This window comes from Manis pentadactyla, chromosome 10 (genome assembly GCF_030020395.1).
Source record: "Manis pentadactyla isolate mManPen7 chromosome 10, mManPen7.hap1, whole genome shotgun sequence".
Taxonomy (NCBI): Eukaryota; Metazoa; Chordata; class Mammalia; order Pholidota; family Manidae; genus Manis; species Manis pentadactyla.
Window position 1 is genome coordinate 99596671 of NC_080028.1, and position 26333 is coordinate 99623003.

A 26333-nucleotide genomic window follows, 5' to 3' on the forward strand; every position below is an offset into this window, starting at 1 on the left:
AAGGGCTTGGGTCCCACCAGGCCACAGCTTTCGTACGTTACCCTGTTCTGTGAGGTCTGCTCTTTTCTCCAGGTGTGTGCAGTCTGGCACAGTCCTCTTTCCTGTTGCTCTCTCAGGATTAGTTGTATTAAGTATAGTTTCATATTATATGTGGTTTTAGGAGGAAGCCTCTGTCTCACCTCTCACTCCACCATCTTTAATATCTCCCCTTTATTTCTTGCTGTGGTAAAAATGTACACAACATAACCATTCTAATGTGTACAATTCAGTGGCATTAAGTACATTCACAGTGTTGTATAACCCGTGCCTCTATCTAGTTCCAGGTCAGCATCACCCCAAATGGAAGCCTGGCACCATGAAGCAGTCACTCCCCAGCCCCTGGCAAGCACTCATCTCCTTTCTGTCTGTGGATTTGCCTATTCAGGATATTTCTTATGAGTGGGTTCACATCATCTGCAGGCTTTGTGTCTACCATTGTTACTCCTTCATGCAGCAGTAACCAGCATCTGTCCACACTCCCTGAGAGCCCTCCCTTGCGGGCCAAGGGTCCGGGAATCTCTGGGCCCTGACATCCTGAGCTGACCTTAAGGCAGATGTGGCTCCTGGGCACGTCTGCCATGTATCCATCCCTGGGGGGCAGGGAGAGGGGCATGTGGGTGCAGCCTCAGCCTGAACCAGGGCTGCTCACCTTCCAAACTTCACCACAGACACCATACCTTTCCCTGCCACCTTCCACACTTAGAGGAAGAAGAGCCCTGTTCCTGGTCAAGGCCAACCTATCAGGCCACAGACACCCCACTGTCCCCTGGCCCCATCCTCTCTCCCTGCCACCTGCTTATCACTCAGGTCCCAGCTCAAAAGTCACCAATTCAGGGAACCTTCCTGACCACCCTACCCGAGGGGCCCCAGCACCCACTCATCTCACTGTTTACTTTGTCACTTTGTTGATCATTACCTGACATGGGTGTTCATTTGTTGTCCACTTCCTCACTGTCTTTGTTCCCACAGGAATGTCTGCTGCACCAGAGTGGCTCCCTGCCTGTCCTGTCCCCTTGCACATCACAGGTGGATCACAAATAACAACGAAATGCATGGGTTTCAGTGTCTCTGCTGCCTCAGTCCCTTCAGCTTCTATAAATGTTCAAGTCTCTTGCAGCCTATAAATACATACGTAAATAAAGCCCTCCTTACCCCACAACCCAATCATCCTCTTAGCTTTTCTGGACCAGAGCTGTCTACACTGGCTGTGTCCACACAACTGCTCTCACTACCCACCTCCTGCTTGCAGCAGTCCATGACAGTGCTCTGGTCAAGGACCCCAGATCACCATCACTCCTCGATCTTGAACTTCAGCCCAGACCCTGCCCCTGAGCTTCAGAACAGTACACCCAACAGCTTCCCAGATGGTTGCACAAGGGGATAAGGAAGGCTTCCCAGAGGCGGGACACCAGAGAAGCTGGGGGCTTCGAGGGCATCCGTCAGTGCACTTGCTGTGCACGCTCAAGTTCTAGCGCACGCACACCACGGCCTGTGTCACTGCCTGTCTCCTTCACCAGAGAAGATGGCCCAAGGCCCAGCCCTGAGGTCTTAGTCCTGTCTAGTTTCAAGCACAGAGCCTGGCACAAGGTAGGCACTCAGGGAATATTTATGTAACCAAACCAAATTGCCACAGTGACTGGTGGCTCTCTGGTTGCATGACCTGCAGTTCCCCCACCAACCTCTGCCCCCCTAGTGGTGAGTGGGGGGCCCCACTCACCCAGGCACCCACCAGGCACTCCCTCATGCACCCACCATGTGGAGGAAGGTTAGTGGTTTTCAAAGAGGAAATCAAAGTCAGCTGCAGCCTTGATTCAAAGGAGAACATGGCTAGCTGGAAAGACGTTTTATGTAAGAAAGGAAAAAATAGCTCCTTCGTCCTGGGGCCTGTGCCACAGTGTGGTTTTGGTGTCAGCTATTACCCAGATGCTCTCAACCTACATCTAAGCATGAGGTGCCATCACAGGACATTAATGGATTTTCTATTAAATATCAGATTCTTCAAGGAGGGAAAACTGGGGCAGGGAGAGTGCTTGTGCTAATTGTTGAAAGCCAGTGGAGTGCTCCCTAGAGGCCCTTGATCTTCCTGAGGCAGTCTTTTTTGGGTTCATTCTCAGTTTTTGGATGTGCTTAGTAAGATCTAACCAGAATCCATTGCTCCCCACTCCCCCTTGGCAGAAGACCCAGCTCAGCTGGCCTGGGCAGCTGGTCAGGTACCTCCCTCAGCTGGTTGCCCCTCTGGCCCTGCTTCCTGGCCAGATCCACACGTCCACCCTGCCCTTTGGGGGGCTATGACCATGCCCCCCTCTGACTCTCCAGGGATTGGATGGAATCCGGGACAGACCTTTGGTTCTAATAAGAGGTTATCTAGAATAATTAGGAGACATTACTAGTTGCTGCTAATCCGAATATTGTATCCCCCATCCCCACCCCACCCCACCCCCAAATTCATATGTTGAAAGCCTAATGTCCAGTGTGATGGTATTAGGAGGTGCTTAGGTCATGAGGGTGGGGCTCTCAATAATGGGATTAGTGCCCTTATGATAGATCTCAAAGAGCTCCCTAGCCCCATCTGTCATTTGAGGATACAGTGAAAAGTCTGCAACCCTGAAGAGGGCCCTCATCCACCATGTTGGCACCTGGTCTTGGGCTTGTGGCCTCCAGTGCTGTAATGAGTAAATTCCTGTTGTTTATAAGCCACCCAGTCTGTGGCATTTTGCTACAGCAGCTGGAATGGATGGAGGCACTAGTGCTCACCAATATTTGTAGGTCTCCCCTCCTTCCTGGACACACAGAAGATTACATTTCCCAGCATCATTTGGGAGCAGCATGACTACTTCTGGCTAATGAGCACTGGCTAAAGGTGCCATAGTTTGCTTCCTCCCTGAAGTCCTTAAGAACTGACGCACAATTTTCCATGCTCTCTTCCTCTTCAACTGGGAATCCCAAAGCTTCACACTGAGAGGTGGGTGTCTGAAATGCTGAGACCTCATACAGAGGTCAGCCACCTGGAGAGCTGCCTGGATGCTTAGAGGACTTTGTATGGATGAAAACTAAATTGTGATGTGTGCAAAGGCTCTGACATGTTTGGTGTCATTTGTTATAACAGAAGAGCCCGTTCTGAGACAGAAAGAAAGTCACATCTTTTGAGGAGCTGGACACTGGTGACCTAGGGAGGTCAGAGCTGAGTCCTATGTGTATGTGTGAGGGACTGCATGGACCTGGCTACAGAGGCTGGCCTGCTCAGGGGCACAGAGCTGAAAGGCTCAAGCTGGGGTCCTGTCCAGACTAGGGGTCATGCCTGAGAGGGGTTAGTTTTGAAGAAGTGAGGACTGGATCAAGCCTGGGGACTGGAGGCCAGGTGGATAGGGATTTGATCCTTGAGCAGTGGCCTGGGAGCCATGTCTGCAATAGCCAAACTCAGCAGGGCTTCCTGGACCCTAGGCCCCAAATCCCATGGCCAAGCCCGGCCAAGAGTAGAATTGAGCAGTGCCCCTTCCATGGAGGATAAGGAAGTGTGTCTGTGAACTCAAGTGTCTCAGTCAGCAAGAAGATACTGAGTTTCCAGGACACTGGGTATGGCATCCACATGGGGCTTGAGCACCAGGCAGGGAGAAGAGAGTGTCTGGGTTCCAGACTATTTCCCAGTTCACTTGCTGTCTTGCCAGATGAGGGCCTTTGGACCACATCCAAAGCCCTGCAGGATGCATAGAAGAGGATGGATGGCCTGAGGTAGTTGTCGCCCTGAGACCTTGCTGGTGGTCCGAGGTAAATAAGGCCATGCTGGGCACCCTTTCCCTCCATGAGTGTGTTATATCCCAGGTTTATTGGGTTTGCCTGGATTTATCCAGTAAAGGGCCTGGCTTCAGCAAATCAGGGATTGCTTGGGATTCTAACCTGAGGCCAACTCCATCCTTAGACTTTTTTTCCCCGCCCTGGGTCTCTACCTCTCCTGGTGGCCACCCAGTGCTTCAGTCAGGTGACTCAGCCTTGGGCTCCTCTTGTGGCCAGAGGCCTCAGTCATTCCAGCTCCCTACTCTCAGTCCCCACGAAAGTCCAATTTTCCACCTGCCACCCCTTAGAACCTGTTTGTGCCCAAGTCTGATGGGAAATGCCTTTGGAAGTTGGGGGACACAAACTAGGACCTCCTGTGGCCAACCAGGCAGCTGGACTACTGTGCAAGGCAGGACCCAGATCCCGGTTTTGTGAGGGCTTGTAAAAAGTGTGGCTCTTCATAAAAAAGAGCACTATGGGCTATGGTCTGAATGTTTGCACCCCCAAAAAATTCATAATTGAAATCCTAACTCCCAGAGATTATGGCTTTAGGAGATGGCACCTCCGAGAGGTGCTTAGGTCACAAGGGTGGAGCCCTCATGAGAGGGACTAGTGTCCTTATAAAAGAGACCCCACACAGGTCTCTGGCCCCTTCCATCACGTGAAGACACAGTGGGAAGGCACCATCTATGAAGCAGAAAGTGGCTCGCCCCAGATACTGAATCTGCTGGCACTGCAATCTTGGACTTTCAGCCTCCAGAACTGTCAGAAATAAGTTCTGCTGTTTATAAGCCACCCAGTCTCTGGTATTTTGTTAGAGCAGCCCAAATAGGATAAGACACTATGTTAGTAATACAGGCAATAGAAAGAATGAGCCACTGCTACAAACAGATGAAAGCCACAGATGCAATGTTCTACACAAAATGCCTGGCACCATAGAGTACATGCTGTATAATTCTATTCATATGGAGTTCACAGAGGCAAAAATCATCTATGATGATGGAAATAAGAACAGTGGCTGCATCCTGATGGAGCAGATGGCCAGGAAAGGGGTACATGGGAACCTTCTGGGGTGAATGAATCATTCTATATTCTACATTCTATCATTATCTATATTCTATTGGTCTCCATTTTGATCAGGGTGGTGGTTACAAGGGTGCAGGCATGTGTAAAATTTACTGAGCTGTACACTTAAATGCACTTCACTACACACCTGCATGCCTCAATAAAAAAAAGTAACTCCTACAAATCAAATATAAGCAAAATTGTATTTCTGGTATATCTGTTCCTAGAAGATTCCTCAGGGCTCCTGTAGTCCACCAAGCTCTAGGCCCATTCCTGGACCCAGGAAGGCCTGCCCCGTCCCCGGCGACCTACCTTGCGGCTGAACTCCAGGGCCTTGCGCTTGCGCTCTCGGTGCACCGCTTCAGGGCGATTGCGGCCGGCCAGGCGCAGTAGCTCGCGGCCCACTGAGAGGCTGCGGCTGGAGCGTAGGGGTCGCAGGGCTGCGGTCTGGGGCGTGGGGCCGAATCCTGCGCTGGGGCCGCCCTCGGGGCCGGGCAACACACCAAGGCTGGGCGGCACGCGCGGGCAGCGCCGGGCAAGGCGCACGAGGCGCTCGCGGCTCAGGCCGCCCACGGCCAGTCCCTCCACTTCCAGAATCTGGTCCCCGGGCCGCAGTCCCCCCGCGTGCGCGCTGCTCCCTTCGGTCACCTCCAGGACGAAGCAGGGGCCGGAGCCGCCCAGCCGGAAGCCGAAGTCCTCTGGCCAGCCTTGGTTGGTGGCCGGCATGAAAGCGGTGGCGGTGAGGCTGGAGAGGGAAAGACCGCCGGGGATTCCTTGGGGCTGTTGGCGGCCCCACCCGCCACCCAAAGGCCCAGGAGATGTGCCAGTCTTGGCCCCTTGTCTTTTTACCTGCATGTGGAGGATCAGTTCTTATGATAGTGCCTGAATTCCTGAATCCAGCTGTGCCTGAAAACCACCAACTTCCATGTGACAGAACTTCCCAGTGACATAAGCTCACAAATCCTACTGACTTTTTGCGGTATTTGTCCTTTGTGCTTTAAGACTTTCCTTGACCTTCTTGGGGTAGTGTAGTAAGGCCAATTTGGGGGTATCTGGGCCCCTGTCTCTAGTACAGGCTCAGCAGGAGGGCTGCCTCTGTCCTTCAGTAAAGGCCAGTTGTGTGGGTTGGTGAGGTTGGCTAGAGACACAAACCTAGGAAGACAAGAGTGACTACATGTGTTTGTTTCCCTATGTCTATTTAGAGCAAGGATTCCTTACAGGTGTCCATGGATGGCCTCTGAAATTGTAGGCAATATGTGGTGTGAAGGCTTAGTTTTCTGGAGAAGAGTCCGTGATTCTGAATACTTGCTGACCTTGGCTTGGAAGAACCTCTGAGGGCTGCATTTGAAGGCCCTGGTCTCTTCTGCCCTCAGACCTCCACAGATGCTTTGCAGTCTTCCCCTCCCCCAACTGGCTCCCTCTCCCGGGATGCACGGGGAACACTTTTTAGATGCTGGAGAATTGAGGCTGGGGAGATCTCGCGGACCCACAGCATCATGGACTAGGAAGAAATGTCCTTGAGTGAGACCCTGTTGTCACCTGGCCACCAGAGGACACGGCGTGAGAACTTTCCCACTGGGTGGGGTGGGGGCTGTCACACCCTGAGGCTAGTAGGCTCATCCCCTGAACACTCCCCAGGGGCCCTCATCCTCCTCTGCCAGGCAGTGGTGCTGCCATGGTGACTCAAAGACACTGTCATTTGGTGGCAGCCCTGGACTCCAGGGTGCCCTGGACCCAGGCAGGCTAGGGGCATCATCATGTCTCGGAGGGGTCTTGGAGGTACACTTCTTGTACCGTGGGAGGAGCAGTCTGCTCCTCTGCAGTTAAAGGGAGGCTGGCTGGAAACTGAGCTTGGGGTCAGGGCACATGCTCCCCCTCCACCGCACACCAATTCTGATCAGCACACCAGTGACAAGGCTGCCTGTCAGGCGGGAGGGAGCAGGCAACTCCGAAAACCCCTACACTCAACCTGTGGAGCCCACAGAGCCAAAGAGGCTGCAGCACGACACACCTGGGCTTCTGAATCATGTCAAGCCCTCCAGGCATCCCTGGACTACAGACTGATCCAAGTTCCCTCCCACCTACACTCCCAGAGTTCCTGGTCTGGGCCACTCTCTCATCCCTCACCTTCACCTGGAAACAGGAATCTGTGCTCCTGGCAGGGCTGACTGGGCTACCTCAGGGCCCAATAGGGAGGCTGCCCATCCCAGAATATTGGGGCATCCTCCCTCCCAGGCTGGCTCACCTTCCTCACCGGTGACTGCAATGGCTGTGGAGACAGAGAGTTGCACAATGCCTGGGGACACCCGTTGTTGCCGGCCTTCTGCTGCTCAGGGCCTTGGTATATGTTACTGATGCACCCGAGGTGACAGCTGGAGTTTCTAAGGCAAAGTGATCCTCTGAGTAACCTGAGAAGGCCCCTGTTACCTGGTAGACTAGCAGGATGGCTGAACGGCTTGGCCAGGACCCAGAGTGGGGCAGCCCCTGCTGTGTGGCACTGGGGGCAGAGCACTGATGCCCAGGCAGGAGTGAAGACTTAATTAGAGCTGGACCTTAGGCTGGGTCCACCCATGAGGTCACAGAGGTTGGCAGGTGGGTCAAGAGGATTTTGGGGTGGGAGTGTCAGTCAGTCCAGAGACGGCAGAGCAGACTGATGAGGCTCAAGAGGGCATGGAGATCCAGTGCCCACAGAGAACACCACCACTAGAGCTCCACAGGCCAGATTATTGGCAAAAGGGGAAACCCAGGCCAGGAAAAAAAGTTTGGATGAAACTATGCTGACCTAGGCAAGTTTGGAAACAAGTTTGGGGTCTGTAAAACTAAAGGCAAAAGGAACCACACATGGCACTGTACTCTAGTTGGTAATGTTGTTTCCTGGGGGTGCAGGTTAACCATCCTGAAATCACACTGTGCACACATACTGGAATTGAACCATTAAGTAAATGGATCATGGGAGCCAGGTTTCTCTCTATGGGGTGGGAAGTTACAGATAAGCAAAGGGGGAAAGCTACAATGATCCATGTGGTAACTGGAGTGGAGCTGGGGACATGAGTATGAACTCATGTTTAGCTTACTATAGCTGCAGAAGGGTGCATGTTTATAGATATGGGTATATACAGAGGTTAGTGTATGCACAGAGGTTTGCTTGCTCTGTCAGCCGAGCAGGCCTAGTAGCAAGGACTCTACAGCAATGAGCACATGCAGGGCCAGATCTTAGTTTCTAATATAAGAAGAGAGCCTGGAGCATCTTCTAGTGCCAGAGAGTATGGAAGGGCCACACACACACACACACACACACACACACACACACACACACACACACACACACACACACACACAAGCAACAAAACAAATAGCAGAGTGTTGGATGATGACCGAAAGCAAACAATAAATATTTATGAGTCCACACTGATATAGACAAATGATTAAATAAACAGGGAAAAGAGACAAATCTCCTGGGCAGAAGAATTGCAAAGAATTTATATAGCTACTCCTCCTGAAGGAGGTGAGTGCAACTCCCCACCCTCAGGTGTGGGCTGCATAGGGAGGGGTGGGGGAAAGATGAACTTGACAATGGAGAAACTTGATGAACAGGACCACAGTCAGGTGACCACAGTTACAGCAATGGGGGAAAATCAGGTTGATAGCATGGTTTTTTATTTGCTATGAGAATAGCACTTGGCATGTGTAGACTTTGCCCTCCAAACCCATAACAAGTCTGACTATGAGCAAAACACCAGGCATACCCAAATCCAGGGACATTCTGAAAATACCTGGCTCTTCAAAACTGTCAAGGCCATCAAAAACAATGAAAGTCTGGAAAACTCACAAATGAGGGGGACCTAAGGAGACCTGATGGCTAGAAGTGATGTGGGGTCCAATGAAAGGACATTGGGAAAAACTAAGAAAATCTGAATTAGCTAATAATAATAGGTCAGTATTAGTTCCTTAGCTGTGACGAATGATGCACAGTAATGTAAGATGTCAGCAACAGGGGCCACAGTCTGTGGGGGGCAAAAGGGTATGCTATCTTTGCAACTTTTCTGGAAATCGGTAACTATTCTAAGATTGCAAGTTTATTTTTAAATCCACTTCTCAGGATGTGGGGGATGGGGATCAGAGAGATTGGAACATACTCTTAATAGATCACCTTGATTGAGCTGGATGTCTTCCAGAGTTTGCATTACCCAAAGTTGCCCCAAGTTGCTATGTGTGTGTGCGTGCATGTGTGTATGTGTGTGTGTGTGTGGGAGAGAGAGAGAGAGAGAGAGAGAGAGAGAGAAAGAGATGTGTCTATATGTGTTCTCTACTGTCATATTATAAACTCTGCTAGGAAGCTTACAGTATATCCTCATTAAAATAAAAAATACCCATGAGTGAACAAGAGGGTCCCCAGAGCGCAGCAGGACAGTGACTGATGTGACAGAATACATCTTTGAGCAGAGCTACAAATGCTTAGCAGGCTGCATGATTGTTGTGTCTCGTGGCAATTAGGCATAAATGGTGGCAGCGACATGGCTGACTTACTCAGCATGCTCTTTTGTCTTCTTGATTAACAAACTGATGTTCCTCTAGATGATAAAAAATAGTTATCTGACACTGATGGGAAAGTAAAATGGTACAACCATTATGGAATACCATTCGACAATTTCTCAAAAGCTTAAATAAACATACACCTATCATATGACCCACCCATCCCATTCCTAAGTATTCATTTATGTAAGAGAAATGAAAGCATATGGCCGTGTAAAGACTTGGACATGAATGTTAATAGCAGCACTATTCTCATGAGGCTGAAACTGGAAATGATCCAGCTATCTATTGGCAATGGATAAACAGACTCTGGTACACTTACACAATGGAATGCTACTCAGTACTTAACTGAGAAAAGAAATGAACTACTGACACAACACGGATGAACCTCAAAAGCACTTTGATGCATGAAAGAAGCTAGTAACAAAAGGCTCTGTGATTCCACTTATAGTAAATGCTGTAACATGCAAACTGATCTATGTCAGAGAGCAGATCAGTGATTTCCAGGGGGAAGGTAGGGGCAAGAATGAATTGCAAAAGGGGTGAGAGAAAACTTCTGGGGATGATGGAAATGTTCTGTATTTTGATTGTGGTGGTACTTTTGCAGGGACATCCTTATCAAAACTCTTTGAATCATACACAAATGTATGCAATTTACTATATATAAATTATACCTCCATAAAGGTGATTTTTAAACTTGAATTACTTGAGGGGTACACTCCTAACCCTTAACTTAAAGGGGATGGGTAAAGTAACACCTACTGAGCTAGGCCTGATTGTAGGCAGCAATTTTCATATATTTTTTATCTCATTTGACTGTCATAACTTTCCCAGCAAAGTCAGAATTGTTAGCCCCAGTTTAGAGAGGAGAAAACAGAGCTTCAGAGAGATGGAGACTTGTCCAGGGTCACATGAGCTCATAAGCGGCTGAGGTGGTGTTTGATCATCTCTGGGCCACGTGCTCCATCAGCCCTTGGGCAGCTCTGGGATTCCAGAACTGACCACAGAAGAAGCACACGAAGCACAAGAACACAGTCCAAGCCTGGATCCTTTCTCCATATTCCCTGTTTCACCTCCCTATTTCACCTCCTTTAAGGCTTTGCCCAGGATGTCCCAAGAGGCTTAAAATGTGTCCTGGGCATTTCCCACCCCAATCTCAGAAGTTCAAGCCAACTTGTGGGGATGCCAGGTAGAGGGAGGAGGCCAGGCCCAGGTGTCCTGGGGGTGGCGCTGGGGAATGTTTGCAGGTTTGGGAAGAGGAACCCAGGGAGACTCTTGGGCAGATGCCTCTGAGAATGGCTGGTATCCTTGACTCCTTTTACACCCCAAATCCAAACACCAGAAAATCCTATGAACTCTACCTTCTACTTTCAAATTACAACCAGAACCCACCTGCTTCTCTCCACTTTTGCTGCCGCTATTCTGGTCCAAGTCACCATCATCACTCTCTTGCTGGTTCCTTGGTCTCCTCACTGGTCTTCCCTGGTCCCCTGTAGCCTATTATCAACATAGCAGACAGAATGATCTATTAAATTGAAAGTCAGATCTTGTCACTTCTCTGTTCAAAACCCAACCCACTGCTTAAGACCTCACGGGCAGGTCTACCTCTAAGTGATGGGCAGGACCCTACCCCGTCAGGCCCCTTGCAGCCCTCTGATTCCGTGCACAGGCTGGGCATGTTCCCACTCAGGACCTTTGCACGACCTCTTCCCTCCATCTAGATAATTTTCCTCCAAGTGTCTGTGTGCACCTCTCCCTCTTGCCTTAGAATCTGTCCAGATGTCTTCTGTTCCATGAACCCTCACCTAAGACTCCTCCCTGCCCCTGCTGTTTGATACCCACATGGCTTCCTGACTTAGCTTTTGTCTGTCTCTGCCATTACAATGCAGGCCTCTGGAGGGCCAGGATTTCTGTTTCATTCATTGTTTGTACCTGTAGGACCTAGAGCAGGACTTGGTGCATAACGGGTGTTCAATAAGTGTTTGTGAAATGAGTGTATATATCAGTACACTGCACTGAGGTCAGAAGGAAGTATATTTTGCCCACACGGCTGCCCTAAGTAATTGTGAGGGAGTCCCAAGGATGGCCCCCAGTGTGGCACATGGTAAGCATTGCTTGGTGATTATTATTATATTCACTATTATTGTGTTCTTCTGATAATTAAATTCTGTTCCCAAAACTTGTAAGTCATTGTTTTTTCTTTTAAATAAGCTTTTGAAGGAACAACAAATGCTGGCGAGGATGCAGAGAAAGGGGAACCCTCCTACACTGCTGGTGGGGATTGTGGAAAGCAGTATGGAGGTTACTCAAAAAACTAAAAATAGGACCCAGGAATCCCACTCCTGGAATTTACCCAAAGAAAACAAGATTCCAGATTCAAAAAGACGCATACACCCCTGTGTTTATCACAGCATTATTTACAATAGCCAAGATATGGAAGCAACCTAAGTGTCTATCAGTAGATGAATGGATAAAGAAGATGTGGTACATATACACAATGGAATATTACTCAGCTAGAGAGTATGAGTATTATGCTCAGTGAAATAAGCCAGGCAGAGAAGACAAGTACCAAACAATTTCCCTCATTTGTGGAGTATAACAACGAAGCAAAACTGAAGGAACAAAACAGCAGCAGACTCACAGACTCCAAGAAGGGACTAGTGGTTACCAAAGGGGAGGGGTGGGGAGGGAGGGAGAAGGGGATTGAGGGGTATTATGATTAGTACACATGGTGTGTGGGGGGGGTAATGGGGAAGACAATGTAGCACAGAGAAGACAAGTAGTGACAAGAGTGTATATAAATGATACCTTAATAAAAATAAATAAATATTTTTAAATAAAATAAAAAAATAAAGCTTTTGAGATTCACAGAAAATTTCAAAGATAGTACAGAGTTTCCATATACCCCACATCAACCCATTATTATTAACTAATTCAGAGTTCCTTAGTTTTTACCAAATGTCCTTTCTCTGTCCCAGGATCCTATCCAGGGACACATTTGGTTGTCATGTCTCCTTAGGACCCTCCAATCTGTGGCAGTTTTCTTAGTTTTGATTACCTTCACAGCATTTTTTTTTTTTTAGAAATAGCTTATAAATGTATTAAATATGGTCTTTCATCCTTTTTTTACCTTGACAGTTTTGAGGAGCATTGGTCAGCTATTTCGTAGAATATTCCTCAGTTGGGTATGCTGGCTATTTTTTCCCATTAGATTGGTTATGGGTTTGGGGAGGAAGACCACAGAGGCAAAAAGCCATTATCAGCACATCATATCAAGGGCGCATGCTGTCAGCCTGATTTACGTGTTGTTGACCTCAGTCACCTGCCTGAGGTCACGCTGGCTAGGTTTCTCCACTGAAAAGTTCTCTCTCCTCACCCCTTCATGCTGTCCTCTTTGCAAGGAAGTCACTGTGCTTAGTTTACACTTAAGGGTGGGGTGTTATGCTCTACATAAAATATTTGGAATTCTGTATAGGAGATATATCTCTTCTTCCCTGTTTATTCATTTATTTATATGAGTATGAACTCATCGATATTTATTTTATGCTTTAGGTTATAATCCAGTACTATGTTACTTATTTTGTTGCTCAGCCTTTTCCATCTTTGGCCAGCAGAAGCTCTGTCAATTAGCTCCTGAATCCCTTTGAAAATCTCCATGGCTGTGCGTGTGCGGTGTGTGTGCATATGTGTATCTTACACTTCAAGATGGTCCAGGCTCATCCCAGCCCTATAATCAACCATTTCTCTGAGGAGCTCTGGTTTGTTGGGGAATGATGTAAGAAACGAAGATCTGGGCCCTGGAGGTGCTCCTTGCTGGTGCTGAGTCCTTGCTGCTATGCCCTGTCGACTGACAGCAAGGGAACCTATGTGCCTTTACTCATTTAGTCTCCACTCATTTCCAAAATACCATTGGCATTTTTTCCCCTCTTCTCCTTATTGAGGTTCTTTCATACGTTTGTAACACAGTTACATTTTCTGTGTGTCACTTTTTGTCTTTCATCTTGAGATGCCCAAACTTCCTAATGATTTGCAAATATTAAGGTCCACTCTTTGTGCTATAACTTCCTCTGGATTTTGACAAATGTGTGATGTCATGTAACCACTGTTACCACATCATACAGGAGTTTCACTGCCCTAAAATACCCCGTGCTTCATCTATTCAGCCTCTCTGTTCCCCTAGTCCTCTGGCAACCACTGATCTCTTTACTGTCTCTATAGTTTTGTCTTTTCCAGATTGTCATACAAATGGATGCATATAGTACACAGCCTTCTCAGACTGGCTTTTCCACCTAGCAATATGCATTTACAATTCATCCATGTTTTTGTGTTCTGATAGCTCATTCCTTTATATTATTGTATCATTCTGTTGTCTGGATGTACCACAATTTCTTTATCCTTTCACCTACTGAAGGACATCTTGGTTGCTTCCAAGTGTTTGGCGATCATGTATTAATCCACTGTTAACACTCGTATACAGGTTTTTGTGTAGACATCACTTTCAAATCAGTTGGGTAAATACCCAGGAATATGACTGCTGTAGCATATAGTAAGACAAAGTTTGGCTTTGTCAAACTATCAAACCATCTCCAAAGCAGCTGTACCATTTTGCATTCCACCAGCAACGAATGAGAGTTCCTGTTGTTTCACAAACTTGTATCTGCTAATTAGACTCAGGTAACTGGTATTGTACAGGTTAGTTTGGATCTTAGTCTTAATGGCTACATAGTAGTAGCTCATTGATGTTTTAATTTGCTTTATCCAAACATTAAATGATGTTGACCATCTTTGTATATGCTTATTTGCCATCTGTGGTTCTTCTTTGGTGTAGTGTCTATTCTGTTATTTGGCCCCAAAAAGTTTTTATAATTGTTGAGTTTTAAGAGGTTTTTTGGTGTGTATTTTGGATAAAATTCCTTTATATATGTGATTTACAGATATTTCTTCCAGTGGGTAACTTCTATTTTCATTATTTTAATAGTGTTATCCACAAAATGTTAATACAGTCCAGTTTGTTAAATTTGATGGGGGACGGGGGATATACTTTTGGTTTTTATCTAGAAACTTCGGATATACTTTGGGTTTTTATCACCAAACCCAAGGTGGTACAGATTTTCTCCTATTTTAAAAAAATTTCTAGCCAACTCTGGAAAACTTCCAGTCCAATCCTGGTGCCCTATTGGGAGTATGTTGTAGTTGATATGACTCTTTCATGAGAAGAGGTTTTTTTCCTCTTAAATAATCCACAGAAATATGACTGTGAACACCACAAAATGGATCCTGCTTGTTATGGGCTGAATTGTGTCCCCTCAAGTTCTTATGTTGAATTCCTAATACCCAGTATCTCAAAATGTGGCTGTATTTGGAGGGAAGGCCTTTTAAAGAGGTGATAAGATAATATGAGGCTGTCAGGGTGGGCCCTCATCAACAGGACCAGTAACCTCATAAGCTGAAGAAATGTAGACACAGTGAGACAGCAGGGATGTGTGCACATGGAGGAAAGGCTGTGTAAGGACACAGCAAGGACAAGCTACTACTGTGTAGCCATTAAGACTAAGATCCAAACTAACCTGTACAATACCAGTTACCTGAGTCTAATTAGCAGATACAAGTATGTGAAACAACAGGAACTCTCATTCATTGCTGGTGGAATGCAAAATGGTACAGCTGCTTTGGAGATGGTTTGACAGTTTGACAAAGCCAAACTTTGTCTTACTATATGCTACAGCAGTCATATTCCTGGGTATTTACCCAACTGATTTGAAAGTGATGTCTACACAAAAACCTGTATAGGAGTGTTTACAGTGGATTAATACATGATCGCCAAACACTTGGAAGCAACCAAGATGTCCTTCAGTAGGTGAAAGGATAAAGAAATTGTGGTACATCCAGACAACAGAATGATACAATAATATAAAGGAATGAGCTATCAGAACACAAAAACAGGATGAATCGTAAATGCATATTGCTAGGTGGAAAAGCCAGTCTGAGAAGGCTGTGTACTATATGCATCCATTTGTATAACAATCTGGAAAAGACAAAACTATAGACAGTAAAGAGATCAGGCCCAACGACACCTTAATCTCAGACTTCCAGCCTTCAGAACTGTGAGAAAACAAATTTCTATTTTTTTTACTGCCTGGTCTGCGGTATTTTGTTACAGCAACCAGAGCACGATAATGCACTGCCAGAGGGACATTTTATCAGAGTGTGACTAAAAGGCTCTTCATTCAGGACTGGTGGCCTTGGCCAAGGACAGCCAGCGAGGACAGACAGGGATTGATTGGGAAAACCTACAAATCAGTTTAAAATTGGCTGGCGTCTATGTCTCCATGCCAACTCTACCCTGCCACATCTGGCCACTCTGGACTGAGGAGCGGAGTCCAAACTGGGCATTAGTGTCTTGCAGTCACATCATGTACTTACAGTCAAAGCCTCTGAATCTGTCTGCACCGTGCCCTTAAGACCTGGGAGACAAAGGCAGGGAAGTAGGTGACTGCCTGCTGGGGGGAAGGATTGGTCCAGATGAGTGTCCATCCCCATGACATGAGAGCTGACCAACAACATAATGGCATTTTGAGGGCAGGCTTGATGACTGGCATGGGGCCATGCTATGGCTTTTGGCAACTTGGATAGTGTATGAGTCAGGGTGATTAATGCTAGCTCCTATAACAAATGGCCTCCAATCTCAGCTTCATGTAATATAGTCTCATTTACCACCTGTATCACAGTCTGGCATAGGTTGCATAGCTCTTCTGCTCAGGGAGAGGGATACCTCCAGGAAAAGACACAGGGTTCTAGATCCTTCCACCTTGTGATGCCAACATCTTAAACATGTGGTCACTTCTCCAAAGGTCACTGCCGAAGGGAAGGAGATTGCAGGAGGATTGTGCAAGAATGTTGTAAGGGCCCACTTGAGAAGTGACCTACATTTCTTCTGCCCACTTTTCAATGCCCAGAACAAACTTCAAGGGAGCCAGAAAGATGTAGTCTCCCCTTGAGCCCAGGTAGAGGGAGCTATGCGGTGAGCACCTGGTGTTGTCTCTTCCACAGACAGCACATTAATTTTCTTACTCAGCTTGCAAAGGCTGGGACACTGGGGAAGATGATGGTTGGGGACTCAGCCTCCAGAGTCAGGGATGCTGGTTGCAACCATCAATTCAAACAAGATAGCAGGAGAGTTGGCTTAGCAGTCAACAGGGCAAAAGCTGGGGGCTTACTTGACCAGGGATCTGCTGTGAATTAAGGAGGGGCTTCTTGAGGATACTCTTTGTAGAGGAGGGTGGTGTGACAAGCAGCATTTGGGACTGTGAATCCCACTGCCATGCCACAGAAGTATTAGCAATATAATAGTGAAAAACAAAGTAGCTTTCATGTTCATGTCCAAGAAGGACTTACTTTGCTCAGTCCATCACAGGTCTCGGACCTGGAGTTACATGGAGAGCTGGTCTGCAATGCAAATGCTGGTGGGAGCTTCTGCCAGCACCCCTGTTGCTGTAACAGGAGTGAGATCAGCTTACTAGCATAGCATACCTTGTCTTTTCTCCTCTTTCCTTACCCCCTCCATTTCACTTTAAAGTTATTTTATTTTGTTTTGTATGTCTGTGTACATCACCTTCAGTCCTACCTGGAATTAGACAGGGTGATATAAATAAATGTGGTGAATAGTTTGTAATGTTAATGTAAGTCACCCTTTCTTATATCCACTGCTCTTCCCCCAATTATCAAGGCAGCTCCAGTTGGGCTCCTGGGGTCTGTGTGTGTCTGGGGGAGGGATTTAGCCACCCTTTTGTCTTTCAGCCTCCTAAGTGGACTTTAGTGTAACTGTTGAAAAGACAAGGGTCTGAAAGCCAAACTTTCAGACAAAAAAAGCGCAAATTTTTTTGGTGTCAATTTAGGGATTTTGGAAGGGAAAAAAAGTACTGCAAAAACTTAGGGTTTCTATCATAAACCCCAGAGTGGGACTGCTTGCACTGGGACTGAGCCTCTTTCACATCCAAAAGAAGGAAGAATATGAGCAGTGGGCAAGGAGGAGAGACTAAAGAGGGAGCTTTGGAGGAACAGACTCACGGCCCCAGTGGAACCTGGGTCCCAGGAACCAATCCAGTGATGGGGAAACAAAGGAGGCTGCATTTGGCACAGCTGCCTGTGGTGCTGTGTGCAGTCCTATCAGCTGTGCGTGCTGCCCTCTGGGTGTTACACTCCACACTTGGAAGCATCAACAGAGCAGGACAGTCAGGTAATTACTGCTGGCTGCTGTAAATAAACAGCATGTGTGTGTGTGTATGACAAACCACAAACTGTGTAACCCAGATTCCTCTCCCTCTGGTCCCCTTGCTTCAGGCTAATATTTAGAACCACATCAGACACTACAGGCTCAGGGCCTACCTCCCCCAGGCTGCAGCATTTGTAACCTGCTCATCTTGCTAATTCAGGAGCTCCCAGCCAGCGATGTGCCACCTATAGCGGGCTGTGAAGAGGAGCTGCCCTGGAGGCTTGCTGGCTTGCTGCCCTGGTGGGCTAGTCCACTGTCATTACTGGACCCAGGTTAGGGGGCGCCTCACTTCCTCAGGGACATTTCATGGAGTCTGTGGGATGCTTATTGCAGGCCCCAACGTTTGGCCCCCTGTTCAAGGCTCCCTGGAGAGATTAGCTGACACTTTCTTTGGCTTCCATGGCTTTCCTGGTTCTCAAGGTAGGCTGACCATCCTAACTTGGCCTCCTTTGCCAGCTCCTCTTTTTCTGCCAGCCCCATGATGTTGGAGAACCTCTGACTCTTCTTTTATGTCCTCTTACTCTTCCTAAGGAATAACATCCATTCTGGGTGACCTTGCAGAACTGTGTGGCTGCAGCTTTGGGGCTAAAATTTCCTCCCCCTTCCTTTGAATACACATTTCCTTGAACCTACACTAAGAGACCGCTGCCAAGAAGGGATTTTATTAATAGGTTTGCCTTTGAGTCTGGGAAAAATGAAGGACACTCACAAGCTCCTGCCATGCCCCAAGCAATCCATGCTTTACTGCTGCACCTCCATTCATCCTGGGCTTAATTGTAATTTTTTGACATTTTAACACATTCCTTACACATATGTAAGGATATAATAACTTATTAGATGCCCACTTTTGAGTGCCTACCCAGCATCCATGACCCTTTCTAGTATTACCCAGATCTATGTCTGGAATCTTCCTCTCCCCTGAGCAGCTCATGTGATTTGGGAGAAATTAATCCTCCTTACAGCCTTAGCAGGGGGCCTCATTTAACCCACCGAACGACACATTCCATTTTCCCGGCTCCCCTCATTGCTTCTGAGTGAGCCTATAACTTAACAGCCAGTCAGGGGACTCTCAGCACTCCTACTTGGCTGCCAGGGCAAACTGCCCCCTCTCACCTCACTGGAAGTGAATGTGGAAGCATGGAGCCCGAGTGGCAGCCACCCCACCATGAGGAGGAGAGCTGGTCTGGAGATGAAGCTGATACTTGGGAGGCAGAATGAAGGAAAGAACCTCTGTCCTTGATGATGCACTGAGCTATTGATGCAAACAGTTTCTGAAGCCTGACAATCTCTGGCCATTTCAGTGGCAGAGGCCAGGAAGTCTTTGTTGTTTCAGTCGGGCTTCTATTACTTGCCCCATAAAGGACCTTGATGCCCCAAGCCTTTTGCACCAAAATACTCCCCACTCCTGTTCTTCTGCATTTGATCACATTTATTAACTATATTAGTGGCCAATATTGATTAAATTTCACATGAATGCATTATTTCATTGAATCCTCACAAAAATCCTTTGAAGTAGATTCTCTTATCCTTACTTTACAGATGAAGATACTGAGACTCAAGAGAGGTTAAGAGGTTGGCCTAAAACCATAGAGGCAGAAGAGATGGATCCTGGACTGGAACCCAGGAAGCCTGATTCCCAAACTCCTACTCTTAAGCCCTGCATTGAATTCCCATCCAATATTTTCATTCTGAATTTCTTCCTGGGATGATAATAATGTCAGTCCTATTTCATTTGGTGTCTAGAGTGTTAATAAGAAAGTCATAACTCTGGGACAGTAACCAAGAAGTGCCATTCATTTCCTCCCCACAGCTCTGAGAAAGCGTACATAATGTCATCCCTCGTCTTTCTCCAGCCTCTTTCTGTGTGATGTCCAAATAAAAACAAGTGGAGCACAAATTGTGTACTTTATACAAAGGGACCATTCTCCATCAGCCTGCTTATAATCTCTGCTTATCTGCCTTTTCTCCAAGTTCTAAGGTGGATTCTCTTTTCTGAAACTGCCTCAGAGGTCATTCTGAGATGCTCAACCCCAACTGAGGCCCCAATGTCTAGGGCTGGATGCCTGGACAGAGGGATGAACAGATTTCAACTACAAGACTGATTCCTGGCCTCAACTAAGGTAGAAAACTAGGATCTCTGTTGAGAGGCATTAAGATGGTGGCTGGAGATAGGATCTCCAGATTTATCAAATAAAAATACAAGACACCAAGTTAAATTTGAATTTCAGATAAACCACAGATTTCTTCTAGTATAAGTATATAAGGGTATATACCTCATATATAAGTATATACCCTTGTTCAAGATATACCACAGCTGATGGTGAACTGCGGTATTAACAGGCATTTGGGGTGAGGAGAGCTGAATAGTGCACCAGGTTAAGACCAGTGATCCTGAAATGGAGATGAGATTCTGCCCTGACAATCCCTTTTGACCTGGCAGCTAAATACAGCTGCTTTAAGGCATTACAATCAAGGTAGCAACAGCCAAATGTTAATTTCAAAGTGTAAGTTGGTCACACCTACATTATGCTCCAAGCCGGCTAAAGATGACATGCTGTAGCCCCACCAACTGGCCAGAAAAGTTGTTCTGGTGATATCCAGGATAACAAATTTCCTTTGAGTATAATTTGTCTTTTTGTTTTCATTTATGCAACACATTTTTATTAAGCATCTACTATGAGCTAAGCACTAAAATAGTTGCTACTGACACAACAGTCAGTAAATAGACCCAATCCACTCCCTCTAACAAAAATACTTATGTTCCTTAAAATGTTTTCTTCTTTTATCCTCCATTGTAAAAGTCCTCCCAATAAATCACTGATTGTAAACAAGCGTGTGCTGTTTGCCTTTTGCAAGGGTAGCTATGAAGTCCTGTATCCCATTTCCCAAGTAGTGCCTCAGTCATTCCCTTGGGGACAAGAGGTAGTGGTATAAAAGACCCTGTCAACTGATCTTGCAGCAGGTAAAAAACTGATACCACAGGTTCAGTTTCAGGGGCTAACAGGCAGGTTTAGGATGCTCCAAAGGGGGATACTTTGCTACATTTTTCACAGGTGATATAATCCTATTACATTTGAATTAAATTTTTGGTTTTAGGCTTAAATCGTCTGTTTTCTTTTATGCTATTTATAAAATACAAGTATCAAGGTTCATGCTTGGAGGTTTTGAAGAACAGAGGGAAAAAATAAAATGCCAGAAACATGAGTTTTAGAAAGTGACCAACCACTGAGAGATTTATCCTCAGAAAATAACTCAACTGGAAAAAAAAAAGCTATGAATATGTTACTTGCCTATCTACCTATAATATTAAAAAGTAGGAAATGATACAAATATCCAACCATAAGATAATATTAATCCAAAAAATTATCAAGATATTATGATTACAGCTATGTAAACATTTTAAGTGAATATAAAATTCATTTTCATATACTTACAGAAATATATAATAATAAAGTAGCAGTTAAGATAGTATAATACAGTTGACTCTTGAACAACATGGGTTTGAAGTGTGTGGGTCCACTTAATATATGGATTTTTTTTCAGTTATTTTATTGGAAATTTTTTTGGAGATTTGCAATTTGAAAAAATATTTTCTCTAGCTTACTTTAGTGTAAGAATACAGTATATAATATATATACAAAATATAACATGTTCATTGACTGCTTATGTCATTGATAAAGTTTTTGGTCAACAATAGGTAATTAGTAGCTTTTGGGGAGCCAGAAGTTACACTCAGGTTTTCGACTGCATTCAGGTGGGCACCCTTAACCCCTGCATTGTTTAAGGGCCGACTGTATAGTCTTTTTTTGGATGTTATTTATGTTTCTACAAAATTTAAAATGAGTTTGAAAATAAAAATATGGTGGGGGGAAGAAGAGCTGAATAACATGTTTCTGTTGGGATTAGGATGCTTTTCAGTTGCAAGTTACAGAAAATATAACTCAACATGGTTAAAAATTTTTTTGCTCATTTAACTAGTAAGTGCAGAGACGGAGTTAGCTTCAGGCACAGTATGCTACACGCTTTGTCTGACTTTATTTCCCTGTGCCTCTCATGTCTGCCCTCCCCAATGCATAGGCTTCATCTTCAGGATGGCTTTCCTCACAATCCCAAAACAAGAGGAGTGAAGCTACAGGCTTCCTCTTTAATATACTTATTCAATCTAGGGGAGAGGAGCCACTACTGAACAGGAATCCTAGCTTTATTCCAATTGGTTCACTCACATTCGAGAGGCTGCCCATGCATTCCAGGGGTTGGCTTTGTTTTTGAAAAATTATTGTGATAAGACAATAGAATTATACTGATTGGCTGAAATCAATTAAGACAAGAGGGAGGGGAGGGGTAGCTGAATTCCACCCAGAGAGCACATAGGAAGTTGTGTGGCTTAGATGTTGGTAGGAAACCTCAGCGTCCATTGCACTGTGTATGTGCAAAAGTGTGTCATGAAAAGCAGGAATGTGAGTTGGAAGGTAGTTGAGAACTTAATAGATACAATGTGCTTTGGTTACACACTGTAAATACCTACTTTCCCTTCTGAAATCATTGGAAGAAATTCTAGGTGAATTAGAGATAAAAGTATAAATCAATTAGAAGAAAACAGTGGAGAATATATCTGTGTGTATGTGTATTTTTTGCTTTTGGTGTGTTATTGGTGTAACAAATACTTTGTTAAATAAAATACAAAAACAAGAGCCACAAAAGACAGATAAATGTACTTCAGATTTTAAAACCTCTGTATGACAAAGACACCTTAAAATTAACAGATATGTGACATATAGGAGGAAATATCTGGAATTTATATCAGAGACAAAGGGTTAATATCCAGAATGTGATAGAGAAAAGTTTCTTGTATTTCTTCCTTTTAGTACTAACAATCTTCCCGTGTTAGGTGGACACAGGGCAGCACAGCTAAAGACTACATGTCCCAGTTCCCCTGGCAACGAGGATGACCATGTGACTAAGTTCTAGCCAATCTTCCCGTGTTAGGTGGACACAGGGCAGCACAGCTAAAGACTACATGTCCCAGTTCCCCTGGCAACGAGGATGACCATGTGACTAAGTTCTAGCCAATGGAATTTGAGCAGGGAAGGCCACGTGCAAACTTTCAAGTTTCTTTCTTTAAAGGGAACAGCCTTTCATGACCTTCCTACCCCTTTCTCAGTGGCTGGAACGTGGTGGTCTTGAGCCAAGGACAACAACCTAGTGCTATAGCTCCAAACTGTGCACAGTGTGTGGAGGTGCCATAGCGAACTCATAGAGGTGCTGTGGTATATCTTAAAAATTTGAGGAAACAAAGCAACATGTGTGTCTTATATGAAATGCTAGCTTGAGCCAGTTCACATTTTTAATGTTAGCTGGCTAAGTTCCTGATACCGCATCTTTGCAAAGATGTATTTTGAATTACCTATGTGGAGCAGGAAATGATAATGGGGTTTCCAAACTAATTTTAAAGTTTGATGAGTTGTGCAGTTTCTAAGTTGTTAGAAAAGAAATATTTATGAAGTTGTTTAGAATCAATTACTTAAAGAGATTTTAGATATTTCTTTGATTTAGGAGCCGTGTGAAAAAATGTCTAAGTCTCGTAAGAGTGCTGTGAACAGAGGTTTGGGAATTTTTGTCTAGTGGTGCAACAACATGATAGAAAGAATCTGGGTCCTTGTGTGATCTTGTGGATCTCCTGATGCAGAATTGCCTACCACTCCTGGACTGTCCTCCCACCTCTGCACTATTTGCATGTGAAAGAAATTAACTTCTTGCCTCTTCAAGCCATTGGTTTGGGGTGTCCCTGTTACAAGGGCAGAGCAGACACTGTAGGTGCTTGCCTATATCCCCACTGCCCACCCTGGAGGTCACCTGCAGACCGTTTCTGTATGTGCCTGAGGGCATTCCCTGCACCTGGGGCTGATCTGGCCTATGCAAGGGCAGGTTAGAAGGACTACGGAATTAACTGCCCCAGTTGTGGTTGGATGAACACCCCAGCTGCTTTGCCTCTCAGTGGAACAATTTTGAGGCGTTTTCTATGGAGACTCTCAGACAATCCCGAGTGGGACTGAGCCCCAGATACCACCTCTACTCATCAATATCTGCTTTCTTAGTTTTACACTCTTCTCTCTCACGTCCCCAATCCCTCAGCATGTTTCCTGGGAATATCTCCAAAAAAGACTGTACTAAATCTTTGTCTTGGGGTTTGCTTTTGGGGGGAACCTAAACTAAGAAAAGCAGCTTAGCCTGTACTGTAACAAATACATAAAATATGTAAGTAAGTACTGCAAAGCAACAAGAAAACAGTAAACAACTCAAATAAAAATGGGAAAGAATAACTAAGCAATTCACACTAGGGGAAAGACAATTAGCCAGTAAGCACATAAAATGTTCAACAGCTTTAGAAACTGGCTAGTTGTAAGGCAGCACAGCACAGTAATTAAAAACACTAATTCTTGAGCCCAACAGTCTTGCATTCTCTAATATTCTCTAGCTTTATGACCTTAGAAAATTTACTGTTATTTCTCTATGCTTCTGTTTCCTCATCTATAAAAGTGGTATAATAACAGTAGTAATGATCTTTATAAAGTTACTATAAAGATTGGATGATAAATATTTAAAAATTTTTAAGTGCTTAGAACAGTATCTGGAAAGCAGAAACCTGTTTGTTGGGCAAATAAATGCCATTTTACCCATCAGAATGAAATATTAAAGGAATTGACCTACTAAATATTAGCGAGAGTTTTAAGAGACAGGCTATCTCAGACATTTGTAGCTGAAGAGCAATTTAGTAGTATTTATTAAAGTTAAAAATGCCTATTCTTTGGTCCAGAAATTCTACTTCCTGTAGCTGCCCTAGAAAAATATACCTACCTGTGTGTAATGAAGCTTATGCAGGTATATCCATGGCAGCATTATTCATAATAGCAAAAACTGAACTAACCTAAATGTTTAGTAATAGAACAGAGATTATTATTAGAGGTTGTAAACTGGGGGCCTTTGTGCTACATTTGTCCTGCAGGTGTGTAAGCCTGAACTGTGTTTTAAATCCTCAATTAGTTGGCACCATTAAAAAGATTTATGTAATAAAAGGCCAGACTTTCAAATACTCTTAAAAACATTGGGATTCAAGTTAACAATCCTTTGGTCTGTGTAAAAAGCTACTCTGGCGTAGAACAAAACACACTTGTTCTACTTTGTTACCCTACTGATTTGTTACCTGCATAGTAGGCAGTGGCCTTTGAGACCCTGGCAGAGTTATGGCTCAGTCAAGTAATGAAATGCATATGAAGCAAATACAATGTAGTGTATATAATAATAGTGGTGAGGAAAGATCACCAACGTACTGAGGGAAATAAAAAAGATGAATAACCATTATGTATGATGCCATTTCTGTAAACAATGAATTACATATTTGTGTACATACACTAGAATGTAAACTATAAAGCTTAGGGACTTTTTAATTTTATTGCTATGTTCTTCTACCTAAAATAGTGCCTAGCATATATAGGGTGTATTTGTTGCAGAAATACGTATTATGTATAAATGTATACAAAGTTCCGGAAGATACACACTAAATAAGTGATTTTGTCAAGGACTGGGATTTGGGAGGGGTGGTGGTCAAGGGAGATTTGTTTTTGTTTGTATAGTTTGACTCTTTTACAAGGAGACCATTAGTAGTGTATTACTTGTCTAAATTTTTAAAGATCAGAGAAAGACAACCCTGCACAAAATACCACAGGTGAGCAAACCAAAAATCAAAGTTAGTCTCAACTGAAACCATCCAGAGAAAAATGAGTGGGGATAAAAATAAAGTCCTACATTTATGAGCAAAAAAAGCTAACTCAAAATACTTAACCACCAGCTCAGAATTAATCAGCAGGGTGATGAGTCAGCTGGAGACGCTGATGAAATCCAGCCCTCTGTGTTGAGGTTCCATCCATAACTAGTCTTCTCTGGTAGCATCGCATTTCTTGATTTTTGCTTTTCGATTCTGTGTCCACAAGTTCATGAAGGCCTTGAACACAATGCTTCAGAAGGTGCCCCCGCTTGGTAAGTTTTTTAAAAAGGAGAAAGAAAAGGTATCAAGAAGCTGGGTTAGACGGCAAAGACAGGGAAAAGAAAAGAGCTTTCAGGCCAGTGTTTAGAGATCAGACATTTTCCTCAAAGGGAGGACAGGCCTGGCTCAGCTACAGACAGGTTTTTAGATGCACCAAGAATAGACTGGTCTCAGCGGACTCTGAAGCGTTCAGAGCAAAGGAACACCCCACAGGGGACTTCTCAATGCTATGTTTGGAAGCAGCTTTTCTCACCCCAAGTTCAACTATCATTAAACAGCCTTCCTTCTTATTCTCCAGGTTTGTAGCCAAGTAATTGCCACTGTTCCCAGGGGCAGGAAGTTCAGAGCTGTTCTGAGACAGCAGAAGCAGACACTGAAACGATTCGGACAGATCCCAACGGCGTGGTTGGCAGCAAGCGAAGCAAAGTGTCCACCACGAAGACACAGTGGATGAGTCCCTATGTGCCTTGTCCTGGAAGACGGACCCCCCACTGGGCTATACTCAGGCCGCCGGGCGGCTCGGTCCGCTTCACAAACCGGCGTTCTCGCCCGCACCAGACCTAGGACGGTTGTTTTGTAAGATTTCTGGCAATAGAGCTCTGTAAGATTCGA

At 45.1% G+C, this 26333-nt stretch overlaps 1 protein-coding gene and 1 long non-coding RNA gene across 3 annotated transcripts in view; both read right to left on the bottom strand.

Moving 5' to 3' along the window:
- The window catches only part of GRID2IP (Grid2 interacting protein), a 47604-nt gene extending 41236 nt beyond the window's left edge, over positions 1-6368 (bottom strand). Inside the window, exon 1 of one of the 2 annotated variants that reach the window (XM_057487387.1) lies at positions 5188-6368. In XM_057487387.1, coding sequence (XP_057343370.1) covers positions 5188-5730 — 543 coding nt within the window. In that variant the 5' untranslated portion in view covers positions 5731-6368. The remainder of the gene's footprint in view (positions 1-5187) is intronic. The other variant, XM_057487386.1, reaches the window with a different exon arrangement.
- A 649-nt stretch (positions 6369-7017) lies between these two features.
- Positions 7018-26322, bottom strand: LOC130679176 (uncharacterized). The gene is made up of 3 exons (XR_008992239.1): positions 25521-26322; positions 10801-10905; positions 7018-7256 (listed from the first exon to the last, which is right to left on the bottom strand). It is a non-coding gene; the product is annotated as an uncharacterized LOC130679176 (long non-coding RNA).
- Between the last annotated feature and the right edge of the window lie 11 nt (positions 26323-26333).